This window comes from Equus asinus, chromosome 2 (assembly GCF_041296235.1).
Source record: "Equus asinus isolate D_3611 breed Donkey chromosome 2, EquAss-T2T_v2, whole genome shotgun sequence".
Classification (NCBI taxonomy): domain Eukaryota; kingdom Metazoa; phylum Chordata; class Mammalia; order Perissodactyla; family Equidae; genus Equus; species Equus asinus.
This window is the reverse complement of record NC_091791.1, coordinates 131,504,194-131,523,632: the sequence shown is the minus strand read 5'-3', so window position 1 is coordinate 131,523,632 and position 19,439 is coordinate 131,504,194. Positions and strand designations below refer to the sequence as shown.

General features: G+C 53.3%; 1 protein-coding gene across 1 annotated transcript in view; it reads right to left on the bottom strand.

Annotated features, from left to right (window-relative positions):
• The window catches only part of ITGA11 (integrin subunit alpha 11), a 116,997-nt gene extending 99,951 nt beyond the window's left edge, over nucleotides 1–17,046 (bottom strand). The window contains exon 1 of the mRNA XM_070499218.1: nucleotides 16,861–17,046. Within this exon, the coding sequence (XP_070355319.1) occupies nucleotides 16,861–16,912 (52 nt within the window). The 5' untranslated portion in view covers nucleotides 16,913–17,046. The remainder of the gene's footprint in view (nucleotides 1–16,860) is intronic.
• Nucleotides 17,047–19,439: the final 2,393 nt, after the last annotated feature.

Here is a 19,439-nt window from a genome sequence, read left to right as displayed (position 1 = left end):
GGCTAGCCCTCTCACGCCTTCGAGAACACAGGTATCACCTCCTTTGGGAGTAAGACTCACAGGTTTACGAAACCCAATGTATTTTTCTGTCTTACATCATTTATCCTTTTCTCTAGGTAGGAAAGTGATCAAAATGGACCACTTTCCTTAAGTTTTCAAGAGCTTCTATGAAGGATATAAAAACACCAATATCGATACTACGAATCTCTGTGTTGTAAGTTCATTTAAAGTGCAATAAAGTCTTGATTAACTAAAATACACACATACACACCTACTGTATGGAAAACTGGAGTCGAGGTGTGACCCCACATTTACACCTGTAGGACCTGCTGAGTGTGCTGGGCCCGGGGCTCCCACCTTCCTCCGCTCACCTCAAAAGGCCCAAACTCCTGAGGACCCCGGGTCACAGCCCAGCCCAGCCCAGCCCTGCCCTCTGAGCCCCATGATCAACGTCCAGCTGCCCACAGAGCACTTTCACTTGGAGGTCTCGCAGCATCTCACACTTCACAGGACCAAAAGGGGCCCCGGGGCTTCCCCTCCAAACTGGCTTCTCCAGGGCTCCTCATCTCAGGATTGGCTTTACCACCCACCCCAATGCTCAAGGCAGAAGCTTGGAGAGTGTTCCTGAGGATTTCCCTTCATTTCCCATCAACGAAAGCTATAGGTTCTACCCCTCAAGTCCCCTCAAATGTGTACACACTTCTCTGTTTCCTCCGACACTGCCCAGACCAAGTCATTCTCATGCTTTTGTGCCTGGACTTTTGAAGAGCTGTCTAATTGGCCCCTCAATTCTAACTGTGCTCAGTTCCAAGCTATGCTCTTCACAGCAGCCAGAGAAGTCTTTCAAAAATGCCAATCAGATGTTGGCATTTTCTGGGTTACCAACCTCCAGGGTCTTCCCACTGCATTTACGGTAGATTCCAGACCCTTCCTCAGGGCCCACCAGGCCCTGCAGGATCTGCTTGTTCCTGTGCCACCATCTTCGTCACTTACGACTTCTGGCTACACTGCCTTCCTCTCTGCTCCTCAAACACACCAAGCCTTTTCCACCTCAACGTCTTTGCATGTGCTGTTCCCTTTGCCTGGAACGCTCTTCTCCAAGAGCTTTGCTCAGCCGGCTCCTTCTCAACCTCCAGTTTCCATGTCATGGCCTTGGAGAGATCTTCCCTGACTGTGCTATGGAGAACCCATTATTCTCCCTCGAAGCATCTTCTTTATTTCCTTTACAATCAAGATAATTACAGATGGCTACAAGAGCTATTTGCTTGCTTGGACACTGTCTCCTTTCTCACTGGGTTTAAGTTCCACCGGGGAAGTGCTGTGATGGATCCTGCTCACAAGAGCCGAATGAGTGCCATCTTCCCTTTCAGTGAGATCACACTGGCGGCTAACGTTGACCATGGCGGGAGGATTTACACCACAGTAATTGGCCAATGCTACAGGTAAGGACTTTCCCCACCCCATCCCAAGAGCCAGAACCGGTTGCCAAACATTTACCAGCAGGACACTGGAAGGGACTATATCTGTCTGTCTCCCCACTTTATCCTCAGCATCTAGAACAATGCCCAGCACACAATAGGTGCTCAACATGCATTTGTGAAAAAAGACAGAAAAAAGTACACAGAGGCATTCACGAGCATCATACACTAACCTGCCAAGGAGTTGAAGTGAACCTGATGCTCAGAGCCTCACGGAGGGAGGGCTGTTAGAGCACTGGGTTTGCCTTCAGAAGCCCTGGTTCTAACCCCAGCATGACTTCTAACTGGTTCACAACATTGGGTCAGTTTCTTCCTCTTCCTATTGGTAAAAGGCACACACTGGACTGGATGCTCATTCTCTAGGTCTGCACATAGGATTGAATGAAGCCCCTTTAGGTACACTGTTACCATTTTCTTTACCCCCAATTCCCGGGTCCCTGCACTACACTACACAACTGCAGGGGGTGCTGTTTACATTGTAGTCGATCGAGTTATGCAGTGCACGGCCTGCAGAGCTGTACGTGGCAGCCCTGCCCACTCTGATCCTGGCCACTGGCCTTTCAAAGGGAGCCGAATTGGACATTGAGTCCCTCCCTTTCCTGACATACTAACCAGCTCAAAGAGTTCAGACAGTTTGGTTTTGGTTTTCCAAATCCTAAGATTGTCTCCTGCTTGTCATGGGTGTGTGGATCAAAAGCCTTGTGCATCCCGGGTTAGTCCCAGCCCAGGGAGTGTTGGGGTAAAGCAAGAGCAAGACAAGGCTCAGGATATGCAATTTGTGGCAGGGCTTTCCCTTGGAGGAGAGGAAATAGGACAGTGAGAACCCGGAGAACTGCTGGGCCTGTCTGCCCCTGGTCTTTGAATGTAAACTAAAAAAAGGAATTGTGGGGGCCCTTCCCTTCCAAGCCTGCAGGGCCCGCCCTGCAGTGTACACGCCCACAAAGATCTGAAAAGTTCTCCAGCTGCACAGAGCTCAACAAAGATCCACCAGAACCCAAGTTCAGCTGGATGCCATTGGCTGGGCTTGGTGCGGATGGAGGATACTGGGGAGTGGAGTTCCTTATGGTTTCAAGACTATGCGAAATGTTTACTGCCACTTTCAGGTCTGTAGAAGAGTTAAGGATTCATGATTTCATCTGCTTTTGCTAGGAAATAAAGCCCTGCCTTGTGAAGTGGTGAGCTCCTTGTCACTGGAAGGATACAAGCAGAAGGTGGCCACTTGTCTGGGATGTTCAGGTTCCAAGTTTCCTCCCAAGCAGATACTTATTACTGAGTCCTCTCAAGAGGCCCCTGAGGCCCAGGACCTGTGAATGAGGAGGGGCCCACCATGCATTGGGTCCACCCGGGCTCTAGATGAAGTTGTTTTAAAATAGAGACCCTCTTCTTCCTCATGTTACATGTGGCTTTACAACCAGAGTCGAGGTTCTGGTTCAGGAAATGTTCCCAGAAGCACAGCCTCCAAAAAGCTTTTGGAAAGGTGAAAGTCAAATATTAATTTTAGAAGTGACTGAATGGAAGTCTTAAGAGGGTCCACGGCTCAGTCAAGTTTAGTACTAGAGCCTGAACTTGACCCAGAGGTCCTCGTCCGCAGTCCAAGGCTTTTTCATTACCCCAGGCTTAAAGGGTCCAGTTATCGAGGGAGCAATCCAGCCCCAGGCTGGGGTTTCCACATTGGTAACATCAGGGTTGGCTCAGATTGGTCCCTTTGGGATAAGCCATGGTGGTTTCAGGCAGCCTCTCCTAAAAAAATCAGCAAGGGGTGGCGTAGGTCTAACATTCTATCAGCCGTGAACTCTGCTGTGCACATTAGTCTGTAGTTGTTTTACTGCACAGCAGGCTGAACAGAGGCAGGATCTGAAGAGAGAGTGCCGGCTGGCGTGAATTGCCTGAAGCACTGTTGAGATCCTAGGAGGGGGGGTGTAGGAAGTTGTGCAGGATGGTGTGATGCTACACAGAGGAGGAGAAAGTAAGAGGTAAGGAAGCGAACGGTGCCCACCGCATAAGGGGCAAGGCAGCCTTGTGGAGCGTGGGGGTGCTGCTGTAAGATGAGGTCGAGAAGCCCACAGAACTAGGGCTGTCACTTCGGCAGTGGTCCAGGAGGGCTTCCTGGGAGAAGAGACCTTTCTGGAACTGCAAGGGCCCAGAGAAAGCAGCAATATCCTTTCCGCTTGAACCTACATCCACTACAGACATTTATCAGAGAGAGGCTCGGGAGTTTCCTCTTTCACGGGGACAACAGACTTATTTGGCCTGCCCTCCCCAGTGGTTCTTTGCATCCCCACCACATCTCTCTCCATCCCACCTTCCCACCTCCAGCCAGCCCCAGGTTCAGCAAAGCTTTGATCTGGGGCTTTTGGCCTCTGGTTCCACATAAAAGCTCCCTCTACCCTCGTGAGGGAGGCACCCTGGCCAGACCCCTCTTCCCTGGCCCACCCCCATCAGCCATGGGGACCAGTTGAGTGGGGCTGCTGCCAAGCCAAACAACACCGCAGAAACAACAAGCGACGGGATATTACGCGCTGGGAAAGGGGTCTCCTGGGCCTCCGCCCGGGGTGGGCTGAGCACTGGAGAAAGTGGCCACTCCTGTTGCCTGGACATCTGCCATTCTCTAGACTCCTCCCAGTGAACGCCAAGGGGCGTGGTCCTGGAGGGGGTTCTGACCACACGCCCAAGGAGAGAGCCCGGGCAACCGAGAAATCAGCTGAAAGGCGTCTTGGCCGGCTCATGAAAACTGCCCCTGTCAAACCTAGCCCTGCCATACTTCAGCTCTGGGGGAGCGGGGACTAGGGAGCGCTGTCCTCCTGAGGCTGCCCAGTGTAACCCGGCGTCCCCCAGGGCGGAGTGGTGAGAAGCGTTTAGATGGGACAAGAGAGAACATTAAAACTTGACTACTCGTGTGTTTATTTAGTGGGTATTAAAAAAATGACAAGCAAATCAAAACTTAGATTCCACGGTGCTTATTGCTCAGGACAAGGTTAAGTAAAAAGACGGAGTTGATTTAAAGTCAATTTAAGGAAAATTATTGCGTGAAAGTCATCAAGGTGATACACAGACATGGCCAAAGTCATGTGGGTGGCAGACGCAAAGCAGGAAAGAAGGTGGGCTTTTGGGACCATCAAACCTGGATTTGAACTCCGGCTCTCTTGTTTAGCGCAGTTGCATGACCTTGGGTAAGTCACATAAGCTCTGGGAACTGCCATCTCAGAATCGGCCTGGGTTCCAATCCCAGGCTGTGCCTTTACCACCTTGGTGATCCTGGGTCAGTTACGTAACCACCTGCCTTGGTGTCCTCATGTCTAAGGTGGGGGGACAGCAGCACCCCTCCTACAGGATGAGTGAGATGAGTGCTGAGAGCAAAGCCTGACTCCTAGAAGCCCTCAGCGAACGTGAGCAAGGATTACTGTCACTCCTAATGTTTACTGACACCTCGTCCCTGCTGGATATTTTGTTTGCTAATCAGTATCATTTCTAATTTTTCATACTAATCCTACAAAGTAGGTATTATAATTTCCATGGCACATTCTAAAGAGAGGAAGTGACTTCCCCAAGGTGACACACTTAATAAGTGTCAGGGCTGGTAGTCAAGTGAGTGGAACACATCCCTAATACGAACCTCGTTGGGCTCAGACTCAATCTCTCCACCTGGACAATGGGTTTCATCCTGTCTCCTAAGCCACCAGGGCAGCTTCTGGTCTGGTGGCTCCCAGGGATTGGGCTATAACCTGGGGTCTACCGTTCAGCCTCTGCCATTGCCTCTGGGCACTGCCAGCTCCTTCTTGGGTACTAAATGACACGGCCACGTTGTGCGGTACATGGATGATGTCTGAATCACTACCCTCTTGTGGGGAATGAGGCATTTTAATCTCCTGCCCTCCCGCCCCCTTGTTTCCTGGGAAGTCCCCTTAGATACCCAGGTTTCCACTGGGTATAAACAAGGCCTTTCCCAGTCTCCCCGTGTCCTCTCTAGGTCACGGTAAACAGTGCTGAGGAGATGGGGCCAGCTGGGCCAGCCTGGGCTGCAGCTCTGAATCGATCTGCCCCTTTCAAGACCCTTCTCCCTTCAAGAGCCCCTCTTCCCCCTCAGCTACTCCCCTTGTCCTGCCCATCTGCCACTGCCGCCAGCCTCTTCTTCTAGAAAGCAAGCCTCTAATAGCAAACGGCCTCGGAGGTGTCAGGACGGAGCGCATGCCCACCTAGGGAAGTGGCGCCCTAACAAGGGTGATGGGAGAGAGGCTGTGCACGTCCCACAGGGATTAATTAATGGGATTTCAGGCTGGTGCAGCCCGCTGGGGAGATTTTCACTGGCTCACTCATTCATTCCACAACTGTTTACTACTCGCCGACTCTGGCCGCCACTGCTCTGGACCCTGGGATACCTAAGTGAGCACAACATACAGGAGTCCTGCTCTCACGATTACATTCTGTTGGGGGGAGACAGGCAATAAACAAGCAGATAAATAAAATAGGCAATAATGCTGGATAATGGGAAACACCTCCACGAGACCAAAGCAGGGAAGGGTGTTCATGTAGGGGAGTGCATGCAGGGCGAGGCTAAAATTTAAGTAGGGGTGCCAGGAAGGGCCTCCGTGAGAGGGTGATATTGGAGTAACGGCCTGAAGGAAGAAGTCTCATTGGTGAAGAGCATTCCAGGCAGAAGGAACAGCAAGTGCAAAGCCTACAGCGCCCGGTACGTTTGAAGAACATTCCAGAGACTGCATGGGTGGAGCAAGTGGAGGAGGAGTAGAGGATGAGGTCAGAAAGGCAGGGGAGCCAGATCACAGAAGGCTCTTCCTCAGAGACAGAAGGGGAGCCCTGGAGGGCTTGGAGCAGAGGCGGGACATGACATGATCTGACCTACATTCTAGCAGCCTCCCTCTGGCTGGTGGTGGAAGAGCCTCAAGGGGCAGGGCAGACGCAGGGGGCCCAGTCAGGTGGCTGTTGCCAGAAGCCACAGGAGTCTTTCTGGGTGCCCCCCCCAGCAGCCCCCAGACCACTGCCTGCCTCCTGGTCCTAGTCTTCTGGGCTGAGCAGAGCAGGGCAGACAGAAGGCAAGCCGGAGCTCTCTCACCAAGGATGGAGTGGGACCAGTGGAACTGACAGGCCGCGGCATGAGGGCAGGGACTAGCTCTAAGATGAGCTAAAACACAGCCAGATCCACACTGACAAGAGAGGAAGGAGCAGCGACAATCTCAGCGACAATTTTGACACATTCGGGACACTCAGAGGGGCCTCTTGCTGAGCCTGCCAATGTCTCTGCCCCTGGCTGGCCTCACTGTCAGCAGCAAGCACATTCCACAGCTGACGTTTGGCTTGTGGTCTGGCCTGGCCCTCTCCTTGGTTTTTTCTGCTCTGAAAGGCTTTTAAAATCAGAATCCGGGTTCTCTTTAAGTTTGGGGCATGAATCACCGCTTCTGGGCCTGGAAAGGGGATGGAGGGACCAGAGGCCCTGTGTCGCGGGCACTCCCTCTCACTCAGGCCTCATGCCACTAAGGGGCGTTTATGTGACAGGCTCCTAGTCAAAACATTTCCAGTCGGACTCAATTCCAAGCTCCCAGCCAACATTTCCAGCTGTCTGAGGGCCACCTCCACCTGCCCAAGAGCCCGCAAAGTCGACACGTCCAGAACCCACTCAACTTCACCCTTCTCGAACCTCCCATCTTCTCTCCTCAGGTCAGTGGCGCTGCCCTGTGGCCTCCCAGACCCCTCTCCTTCCCTGGTGACCAGGCCCTGTGCCACTCTGCCTCCCAGCGGTTCACACCTCCTCTTTCATCTCACCACTGTTCCCTCAGGCTCTTGTGTCCTCTCGCCTGGGTCGCTGCATAGCCGTCCTATTGCTCTGGCTCCCAGTTGTTGCCCTGTCACATCCACCTCGCCCCCAGGAGCTTCTTAAAACACAGATTAGAACATGCCACTACCCTCCCTCAAAAGCCTTCAGTGGCTCCTCATCTGCTAGATCCAAATGCCGTAGTTGGCGCTCTGGTCCTCTCTCAATGGCCTCAGTTCCATTCTTGCAGTTCCCATGGCACCTACTCCAGCATCCTGTCGACCAAACACTGGCCGTTTGCCCAGATAGACTCTCTCTCCTTCCTGCAAACCATCTCTTTCTCAGCAGTCAAATCCCAGAGTCCTTTGTCTGGAGCTCTTATAGCCTTTATTACTTCCTCCCTTATATTATAGTTATTTACCCAAGGGTCTCTCTCCTACTAAACCATAACTTCCTTGAAGGACAGGACTTATCTCTTATCTTTTATCCCCAGAGCACCTAGCACAGGGCCTGGCTCGCACTACCTCCTGGGGGTGCAGGTGCAAATAAATTTAAGACAACTATCTTGCCCTTCAATATCTTTCTGTCCACGTGGACAGAGTTCTTACATTCGTTTGACTCATGTTAATTGAGCACCTACTATGTCTGGCACTGTGTGAGAGCTGGGGATGCAGAGATTGATGGAAGATGTGGTCTCTGCTCTCAGTCCAGGGGGGCGAGATGTTCAGGCAGTTGTAACCCTGTGTGGTGGCGAAGTGCAGGGTATCCTGAGGTCACACAAGCGGGGCTCTGAGGTCTGATTGGGGGGTCTGTTAAGGCTTTCAGGGAGAAGTCGTGCCCAAGTGGAGACCTGAAGACTAAGTGGGGGGCAGCCAGGAGAAAGGAGGGGGTAGAATGGGATATAGAGAACAAGATGCATGAAGACCAGAGAGAGCTGGAGTGTTTGAGAAACTGAGATGCTCAGTCACGTGGGGTGCTGTAGGGTGTGCAGGTGCCCGTGCACGTGGTGCTCCTAGAGGTGAAACCAAGCACAGGCCGGGGCCAGCCATTCGGGGTCTGGTTAGTGCTATTAAAGAGTCTGGACTCAATCTACTGGCAGTGGAGAGTCACTGAGGGTTTCAAGCGGGGGAGTCACTACACAACCCAGTCTGTGTTTTTGCCTCATTTTGGCTGCTATTGAGAGAGGTCTGGATGGGTGGGGGCAAGAGGGACAACGACACCTGAGTTTGGGCTGGAGCCTCAGGGAGGTCCCAGAGCCCTTCTGCTCCCAGGCAGCCTCCTCTCTCTCCCTGATGGAGCATCCCTTTCCCACCCAGCCTGGGCTTCGCTTTGCAGGTCCCCATCCTGAGTCAGGCACTTCCCTCACCTGAACACTCTCGACAGCTTTGGGGGGGCCCAGGATTTCAGGGTCAGAATGACCCTAATGGGCTTCGTCTAACCCCTGCTGGACACCTCCACTCCCCCAGCCCCTGGACCGGTCCCTCTGTCTGTGGGCAGTTCTGACTGGGATCCTCAGTCAATCAGTGTCCCTGTGGTCCCTCTTTGGCTTTCCTAGGTCTCCAGCTTGGGACCACACAGGGATCAACAGCTTATGGCTTTGTGGGGACACAGACTGGCAGAGTAAGACCTTCCAACTACCACCCCCCACCCTCAAATTCCGGCTTGCGTTCAGCCTCTCAAATTCTGAGTCCAAGTTGCCTCTCCAGCCCCGCCTGGCTCTGAATCCTGTGCAGCTGCAGGCTGGGGAAGCGGGCTGGAAGAATCGAGATTCAGGAGGACTGGTTAGATCTTGGCTTCACCACTGGGGGCTGTGTGACCCTGAGCAAGTCGTTTCCCTTCCCTGGACAGTGCTTTCTCTTCTGCTTGATTGGGGATTGGGGTTAGAGGACTACAGTGACTCTCAGCCCTGGCTGTGCATTAGAATTATTGGGGAGCTTAAAAAATTCCAATACTGGGCTCCACCGTGGGCAGCAATGATGTGTTCTGGGGTAGGGCCTGGGCAGAGGTTTTGTTTTACACCATCGTTCTCTTGTTCACCCAGGCATGGATTTGCTGATCGTCTGCAATTCCATGATAGACCAAGTGGAGAGGCCGAAATGGGCAGGTAACAGAACCTGAGGAGTGACGCTTTCTGTAGAAGTGCTTGCCTGGCGGGACCACGGCAGCACAGATACCTGCGGGGAGGCCAGCGTTGCAAGGTTTGGCTTCGTGCACTCACCAAGGTGGCTACTCCAGAGCCAAGTGTCAAATGTTTGAAGGTCCTCCAGAAAGGTTCTCAAAGAGGTCTTGGGGCTGTAACTGGAGACAGAAGCGTCTTCTGAATTCCATGGCTTAAAAATCATCCCACAGCCCCGGCTGTGTGCCTTTAGGACTGGCCCATGGACAGCCCTGCCCTCTGTGGAGACCAGCACGTTCATGAGCCCTGTAGTCTGTGTAATCTGCACCTCCGGTTCTCACCGAGTTCCTTGAGGCAGAGCCTGTGTCTTATCTAATTTGGAATCCCCAGAACCTGGAGGTTCCTGGGGTTTCGTGGGTGCTCAGGACATGTTGGCCAAATGGACAAGCAACTCAGTTTCTTAATCTGTAAAGTGGCATCATGGTGCCTTCCTTGCCAAATTACAGACCTGCGGGGAGAACCAGGTGAACAAGGCTGCCTTCATGCTTGTGCAGCCTGTGCGGTTGCTTGGGGCCCCACCCTCAGAAGGGCCCCCACTTGGTTTAATGCTCTGCTGTGGCCATCTTGAAATTCTTCATGATTTTTAAACAAGGAGACTTGCATTTTCATTTTGCACTGTGTCCTGCAGATTATGTGCACATGGTCCTGCATGTGTGGTAAGTGGTGTGTATGTTAAACTCAGAGAAGAGCTCTGTCTGCAAATTATTCATGGCACTCTATGATTGCCACCAATCATGGAATATGAGGGGCTGTGAGCTCCAGGGAAAGAGCAATTCCAGTAGAAGGAGAGGAGATGGATAATGCTCTGTGGCCTTCTTCCTGAGAGGAGGAAGGTGCAATGGTCTGAGGGTATGGGGATGAGCCAGGCTGAAAGGGAGGATGGTGGAGATTGGGGACACCCCCAGAGGTCCACAGAGAATGATTTCAATGATCTTGTCCTACCTGCCTAACACAGATGTAGAAAATCTACCATTAGAACATCATTCCTTTGGCTGAAGCATTGCTTACTCCTTAAGTTCCTCTGATGAGAGTAGCAAATTAGGTTCCTAACCTCATCTTTGGCCAGAAGACCTCCTTGAGTTCCCATGTGATCTTGGGAAAATCATGGGAAATCACTCAACCTTTAAGAGCCTCAGTTTCCCCATCTGTCTAATGGACATGCCACCCTTGGCAGGGCCTCTGGCCTCACCTGGCCTATCCTGAATGATGGAATAAACAATGGAGTGCTTTTTGGGAGCTGTACTCACTCGCCTATTTCATGAATTTTCCATGGCCTCTCCTCTTCCTGAGGCCCAGTCCTCCTGATCTGCAAAGAAACAGACCCTGGAAATCTGCAGGGTCAGGATTTCTGGCAGTCTGGTCCAGCTGGGCGATGCTGCTAGGGCGAGAAAGCCTTCAGCCCCAGCTGCCGAGGCAGGAACCCCTTCCCTGTGTCATCCTGTTTGGAATCCCAGAGCGCGTTACTGTAGCAACTTGCCTAACTCACCCCACATGCCACGTGGAAAAACCTCTGCCCGCTTTAGAGCGGCATCAGCCAAGCCACAGGCTGGCTTCTTCTGCATTACAGGATGAGGCTGCCCATTGTCCACAAGGGTCGGCGCAGGACGCCTCTGACTGCTGATGGAGTAGTGGGCTGAAGGGCTAGACCATGCCAGGCAGGACCCCCTGCCTCAACTATTCCATCTGCTGGGTGGTCCTGGTGCCTGAAGTTCCACCATTAGTCCCTTACTCCTCTGGCTTAGGGCACAGCCCAGTTAAAATGCGAATTGCTCCGGTAGAACACAGGAAGTTGTCATCACTCATTAGTGCTGTTCAGCATGAAGTAACTCGTTAGGCCTGGAGCTCAGAGCGGGTTTTGATTAGGGGAATGGGAGCCGAGGCAGGGAAGGCGGGAGAGGAATGCCCAGCCTGGACCCTGAGGATGGGCAGGAGAGGAAGCCCTGGGGCAGTCACAGTGGCCCAGAGTATTGGGCACTTGGGGACAGGAGGTGAGCTCCTGTTGGCTCTGAGCAGGGGAGGCAAGTGAGGGAGAGAGGCCCCCACATTACGCGGCACCATGTAAGGACCACGGCTCACTGAGCCAGCATCATAAGCGAGGCGTCACTGTCTGGTTGAGTCTGAAGGAGGGCGATGACGCTCCTGGGCCAGTGCCCCTGTCAGGATGGCCATTTGTGCACTGACCTCATTTTCCCTGATGATAACTCCTTCAGCAAGGGCATCTTATTCTCTTTCTATGCCCTCTGGGCCCATTTCCCGAAGAGATATCATGCAGGGATTAAGAGCAGCAGCTTTGGGGTCAGACAAATCCCAATTCTGCCTCTTACTCTATCGGCATGACCTTAGACGAACCATTTCTCACATCTTAGACGAGACGTAAGAAAGTGCTTGACACAGTGCCTGGCATCAGTCAAATAATCCATGATGGGAAGGGTAAACACTGCTGCTGGTACTGGAGGGCTGACTGAGTGGCAGACGCTGCTCTAAGCACTTGATATAAATGAGCCACTGATAGATCGTCTAACATACATCAGCACGTGCGGTCGTTATTCTCCCCATTTTACGAGGACAATGAGGCCCAGAGGGGCTTATCCTGGATCCACCCACGTGGACAGCTGGGTTTCCAGGCCGTGCATGCGATGATGCTTATTGCTGCTCAGTAAGCGTGAGGGTGAAGGATGAAATGAGGGACAGAGGCAGCGAGGGGTTTTGACCACACTGACCTTTTCCTCCAGGTGGGATTTTATTTCCTTGTGACTCAGAGCATAAGTACACAGTATGCAAACCATTCATGGAATTTTGGGGGAGCTTATTTATTTTTGGTGTACAAGATGACCAACTCCAGTCTCTCTCTTCCCCTTTTCCCCTCACTGGTAACAAACTTCTGGGCTTTCAACTAAGAATTCAGTTAGGATTTACATCATGGAGGTTGGGGACGGTCCCCACCTGGACCGTAGCTTTCTAAGCAAGCACTCAGTACTGAGGGTGCCTGGGAGTCTTTGGAGCTCCCAATTATTTGGGTGAAAATAGTTTCAAATGGCTATGAATCCTTGATGGAGCCCACGGTCTGGTGGTGGTGGGGTAGAGGCAGAGATACCAAAATGGCAGAGAGATCATTTTTGAACTGTGTTAGTGCATGTTTAAAGCTTATTTTATAGCTGGGCTGCCTGAGTCAGCCAAAGGCCATCGCTGCCTGGGGGGCATTATGATGGATCCTTTCTCTTTGCAATTGCAGTAGAACAATGTTCAACTTTGACTCACAAAGTAAGATCTTGAAACTATAGTGAGACAATAATCTCCGAAGTCAGGCCTATGGAGAGAAAAGAGGGCTTTTTGAATTCTCCAAACTCCCTTCTATACAGCAAGAGCCAAGCCAGACCAGCTCAGAACACAGTTTTGTCCTAGGTGACAGGGGAGAGCATGAAAGGGAAGTTCCCTGCTGCTGGAGGAAGCTCCCTCTCCTGGAGGGAGAGAAAGAGGCTCCCAGAGGGCAAAACGAAGGCGAGCAGCTGTCTGAGTTCCCCAAGGGCCCACAGCCCTGCGTGGGTGGGCTGAGAACAATGAGAATGGCAAGGAGGTAGACATCCCATCTGCAGGGGTTCACTGTTGGGTAGAGATCGGCATGGTGAACAAGTAGAAAGAAGGTGATATTCCACTCCCATCTCTTTAGGGCCCCCAGGGCCTGTGTGTGGAAGGGTCCAGAAGCTCCTCAGCTGATGGTAGCTGAGAGACTTGGCTGACAAGTTCCCAGGAGGATGGGCAGTTGGGGAGGCAAGGTGACAAACTTCGTCTCTCTCCCTGCTCTTCCAAAGCTGGAGAGCAGGGCTGGGATCTTAGTCTTTGTGCATCTGTGGTGCCTAGAACCGTGCTTCTGCCACACACGGTTTTCCTGTGGCATAGGAGCCCCACCCGCCAGGACACACAAGTGCCACGCTGAGTCGTCTGGTTTCTCTCCTCTCCAACACCCCAAAACACTCACACTCAGACCATATTGACTTTAAGGCAGCCTCTATAGCAAAAAATCCCTGAGTTCCCATTATGATCCAGACTTTGGGCGAGGCCTTTCGGGGCAGGGGCAAGGAAAGTTTAGGTTTATTTAGAGCCTTGGCATTTATGTCTCCTCTGAGCCTCCAGAACCCCAGCACTTCTTCTAGACTTCTCTTATGGACTTGAGTTTGGAAGTTACATCTCTGTGCATCCTTAGACCCCTTACTGAATGGTCAGTACCTTGTGCACTGATAATGTGATGATAAGAAAGATAACTTCCTTGAGTGCTTAATATGTGCCTGGAACTTTCCAGCACTTTATAGACATTTGCTCATTTAATCTTTGGGTAACTCTATAGGTTCTATTATGATCATCCCCATCTTACAGGTAAGAAAACTAAGGCACAGAGCAGGGTTTTTTTTTTGTTTTTTTTTGCTGAGGAAGATTGGCCCTGAGCTAACATCCATGCCCATCTTCCTCTACCTTATATGTGGGATGCCTGCCACAGCATGGCTTGATGAGCAGTACCATGTCCGCATCCAGCATCCGAACTGACGAACCCAGGGCTGCCAAAGCCGAATGTGTGCACTTAACCGCTGTGCCACCGGGCAGGCCCTGGCACAGAGCAGTTTAGTAACTTGCCGAGGGCATAGAGTCCTCGCTGGCGGAGCCCAGACCCATTCCAGGCTGAGACCCCAGGGCCTTCACTCCCATGCTGTCTGATCTCCTTGTGTGTCTTTCTGGGGATGGCAGATAACAGGTGCTCAGTAAAGACTGGCTTTTTAAAGAGCCATTACCCCATCAACCCTTATACAGATGTGTTTAACAGGAAAGTCCTGATCCATGGATCTGCTCTCTCTGAATGTCAGCTATCACTTTGGACTTGTCTACTTTTTTTCTGGCTTTCTTGATAGTTTACCCACCCCATCATCTTGCCCAGCTTGTAGCAGAAGCTCTGGAAAGATGGAGGCTCTGAACTCACAATGGCCTCAATGGGGACTCACTCCCAGCTTGGCCTGTGACAGGTCCCCTGTGCAGCCAAACTGTGCCGTCACCAGTAGGAAAACTTCCTGGTAGTCCTCACATTGAATGCACGTGATGCACACATGAGAGATCAACATCAACCCTGCTCTGGAGCCAAGGGAATAGACTCAACGACCCCTGAGACCCTTCCAATCTTCAGAGTTCAGACTGACGGGAGTCACCTTTGTGGTTTTAAAATATTTGCCTTTCTGAGTTTTAACTAGTCTCAGGAAATAACACTCTGACATATGAACAGTCCTACTTTAAGCTCTGTCCTCATTCTACACACTTCTGCAAGGCCCGGTTCAAATGATATCTCCTCCTCCAGGAAGCCCCCTTTGCTTATCCAAGTGGAACTGCACTTCTCTTGTTTGAACAGCAGCCCTTAGCTTCTCTGTGCTGTTCCCTCCCTAGGGCCTCTGTTTAGCTTTCCCTAGTCTTGCCTTGTTCTCAGCTCCAGGCAGGGCCGGGTTTGCACACGTGCTTGAGCCCCACCCCCAGCTCCTTGCAAACAGATGTTGTTCCAACATTGATTGATATGTTTAATGAATCCCATATTTCAAGAACCCAAACTGACCAGACATAACTCAGGGATGGTTTTCTCCATATAAAGGGAGCTGTGAGTCACAAATCCTGTCCCTGTCCTTCACCCCACTCCCCTACTTCCCCCCCACCTCTGCTTAAGTGACAACAATATTAACAATCATTGCTCCAGTCCTACTGTGCACCCAGCTCTGTGTTAAGGACTTTTCTTACGGTGCCTCACTTAATCATCCAGACAGCTTTATGAACTCAGAACTTCTCCCTCCATTCCACAGAGGAGGAGACACCTTAGAGAGATCGCATAACCTGCCCAAGGTTGTGCAGCTAGTGGGCAGCAGAGCCAGAACTGGAAGCCGGGTCTGATTCCAAAGACGTTGCTCTTAGCTTCCTGAGGTCCAGACTCTCTCTAGCCCCTCAGGCAGCCACTCCATCTCCGGGTCTGACGGGATGGTTCCACCCCTCTGGAGTCACACAGGGGTGCATTCCCTTTTCCTTTGGCTGGATCTCCTATGATTTAAAGATAGTTCCTGTAGTTGTTTCCCCTCCTGTCTAAATGACCTAGAATGGCCTTTGGCTCTTCCTGTAGCTGGGTTCTAGATGTATGCCCGCCTGGTGCAGCTCTTCCCCTGCCCTCCTCAAACCCCCTCACCCCGACGGTTTCATACCTCAACGTTGGTTGTAAACTGTGACTCTAGGATCTGAACTGAAGCCCACCAGCCAGAGGCCCTTTCAACTGCAGACCCTCTCAGAAGCTCCTTTATAGACTGACACGGGGTGCACTTGTTGCCGTGGTACTTTGGACCTGGGTGAGGAGCGCAGGCTACGGGGTCTCCACTAAGGGTGCTTCTCCCACTGCCACCACATCTCACCCCTGCTCCCCGCCCCAGCCCCAGCCTGGAGCCCACGCAGAAGGCCCGGCGGTTAATCCCTTAGGTGGCCCCCGCTGGTCCCCACCGGAGCACTCAGCTGCTCCGAGGAGGGTCCCCGAAAGCTCTCGGGCCTTTAGAACAGCGCTGCTGGCAGCCGCCCCTATGTGGAGGGTCGGGCCGGGGCGCCGGGTGTGGGGAAGCCCGGTCCAGGTGCCCCAGTGCGGAGAGTCCAGGGCTGCCCTCTCATTCCCGGGCGCGTGCCTGGCCAGCCCGAGGTCCCCGCTGCGCCCCGGCACCTGGAGTGCATTAGGCGGCGGCGCGCGCGTCTCGGCGACAGTGGCTTCCCCCGGATTACCGAATCATTGCATAATTGAGCGCGGGCTGGGGGGCGATGCCCCGTCCCTACCCCGAGCGTCAGGTAACGTTTTCGGGGGCCCTGGGCTGCAGAGCTGCACCCCGCTGCCTTTGGCCGGTCCGGGGACTGCTCGCCACCGCCAAGGAGCCGACTGCCCTGGGGGTTCCCTCTGTCCCCCGCCGGAGGGACTCCGGGCGGCTTTCGACTCCGGGGTCTGCCCCAGCCTTCTAGGGCCGCTGCGCCTGGCTCTCCACGCTTCAGGATGCTCTCTCCGCGCCAGGCGGGAGGGCAGCCGAGCGGGGCTGGCTCTGCGCGTCTCTCCCCGTCCCGGCGGTGCGGCAACCCCGGCGTGGCCCTTGGAGGTGGCCAGGCTGTCCAGTGGGGCCACCCGCCCTCGGCGCTTTTCAACTCGAACCTCTTCAACTTTTCCCAAACACACCGAAGTCCCAGCTCCAAGGCGCCTCCGCGCGTCTCCCTCTTTTCCTGAACTTGGCGGAGCCGCTGGACTGCAGCCAGTTCCCGGGAACCCACGTCCCCGAGAGCAGCCAAGGTCCGACTCTGGGCCGCGCAACGCGTCCCTCTCCTGGCAGCTGGGTCCGAGGCCCCGGCGGGCCAAGGCGGGGGGGCGGGGGCTCCCAAGGGCAAGGGGAAGCAAGAGGGGCACGTACCTGGCCACAGGCTGAGCGTCCAGGCCACCAAGAGGCCCCTGGGCAGGTCCATGGCGCGCGGCGCGGCGGCGGGTGCCCGGTGCGGAGCGGCGTCGGGGGCGGCGAGCCAGAGCGGCAGCCTCCTCGGCGCGGCGCCTCGAGCCTGCAGTGCGCGCGGGCGCCCGGCTCCCTGACAGCGCACTCCTTCGGAGGAAGTGGGAGGGCCGCGCGGCGGGGAGGGGCGCCGGACGCCACCCGCTCTGGCTCCGGTCCCGTCTCGGCCCCTCTGCCACCTGGGCAGGCGGCAGGCTGCGGCCTCGACGCCGTCTCCAAATCTCTCCTTCTGCCTCCACCTCACCTCTGCCTTAGGAGAAAACCCCAGAACCGCTCCTGGGAACCCCGTCCCCCGCGCAGCACCTCCCTTTACCCCACCACCACCAAGTTCAGTCTGTTCAGGAAAAGTGGTTTATATGCCATTTCCCAGAGGAAAGAGCCTCGCAAAGCTGAAGGGGTGACCCGGGGACAGCGGCTGTGACTCAGGTCTCCCTTGGCCGAGTGGAGTGGATGTCCCTCCAACGTCCATTCTGAGACATGCCCCTGCCCCCCCCCCCCCCCACACACACACCCTGGAGCTTGGACTGTAAAGGCCACAACGCTTCTTCTGACCCTGGAATAAACGCAGACCCCCCTTCTGCCTCCACTCTCCCACCCACACGCCCGAAACAGCCCAAAGCATCCTGGAGGACCCCAGGCCCACTTTTAGCGTAACAGCGAAGCTCTTCTTTGGGACCCAGCCGCTTTCCTTCCCAGCTCTTCTAACCACAGACAACTAAACTCAACGCACATTTGTTGCACAAGCGTTAAATCAGGCCCTGGACCACAACCTGTGGGTATGGAGGCCAGCCTTTCCCCATGGAAGAGAGCTGAGGCAGAGGGTGGGATGGCCCGTGTGGTGAAAGCTACAGCAGAGGCCCTGCCGCTTGCTCAGGAAAGCCTCCCCTCACCCCTGTCCTCACCAGGTCAGGTCCTCAGATACAGGCGAGCTCTCATTTTTCTTCACTGTACTTAGGAGAGAAACTAGACATCAACTGGTGTAATCATTTGACTGATTTTTTTCTCCTTGTCCAGACTGAAAACACAGTAGAGTTTTCTCTCTGGGAGGGATTGGGAGGACTTCCCAGAGGAAGTGACATTCAGTCTGGGTCCTGGGGGTTTGAGAAGGCCCAGGTTCACGTAAGTATGTGTAGTAGCGGGCATTGTGCCTGCATCCCCAACATTGCTGTCTTCTTGGTAGCCACCCTAGTTTTTATTTAAGTATCCTCACCTCTCCCACTCAGCCACAGACTCTGGGGGAAGATGCTCCCATCCCTGCAGCATGTATGTCCCGGTGCATGTGGTTTAGGCTGAAATCAATCAGTGTATTGCCACCCCCTGGCCATAGTTTAAGAAGGGACAATGTGACAAAGGAAATATGTTTTCTGGGAAACAAGCTTTCCTGCTCTTCTAAAAGAGACCCTAGAATAAACTAACTAATTCTTTCTCTCCTTCCCCAGTGTCCCCTCCCAGGCTGGGACAAAGAATTGGAGAGGCCTGGAAGTTGATAGGGATAGGGGTGGGGAAGAGAGCTCTGGCCTGGGGATGAGGCAGACAGTGGATGACAGAATGGAGAAACCAAGTCCGGGAGGGTCTTGTTGAGGCCCTGAATCAAGCCACCCCTCAGCCTGCTCCCCTCAGGACTTTCAATTGTGTCGCTGAGTCCCCTTTATTGTTTCAGTGAATTTGAGTGAGGATGCTTTGAGCCTAGAGCATCCTAACTGGTAACAGCTATCCCGTGGGCAACAAACCGCTTCCCTGCCTCTCACAAATTTATGCTCTTGCTAGTGGGTTTCCAAATCTGATGCAAGGGAATTGCCTGGAGCACTTATGAAGATTGCAAAGTCCGTGAAGATCAAGGAGTCCCGATGGGCACCGCAGGCACTCTGGCGTGGAGGTGGGCTGAAGACCGCGCTCTGAGACCGCACACTGCTTCCTGAGGGGCTCTCTGCGGTGGGTGCTGCTGCCGGTCCTCAAGTAACACTTCTGCCATTCATTAATTCACACTGTTCTCATCAGGGACATGGGGGTCCTGAAGCCAGTACAATAGTCCCCCCTTATCCGTGATTTCACTTTCCACTATTTCACTTTAAATGGAAAATTCCAGAAATAAACAATTTGTAAGTTTTAAGTTGTGTGCCGCTCTGAGAAGTGCCATGAAATCTCGCACCCTCCCACTCCCTCCTGCCCAGGACGTGAATCGTCCCTTTGTCCAGCATATCCACGCTGTAAATGCTACAGGCCCATTAGTCATTTAGTATCCATCTTGGTTATCAGCATATTGTTACAGTATATTGTTCTATTTTATTATTAGTTATTGTTAATCTCTTACCAGGCCTGATTTATAAATTAAACTTTATCATAGGTATGTATGTATAGGAAAAAGCATAGCATGAATAGAGTTTGGTAGTATCTGTGGTTCCAGGCATCCACTGGAGGTCTTAGAACGTATCCTCTGCAGATTGGGGGGACTACTGTATGTGTGCCTGGGTGTAACCTGGCCGGGG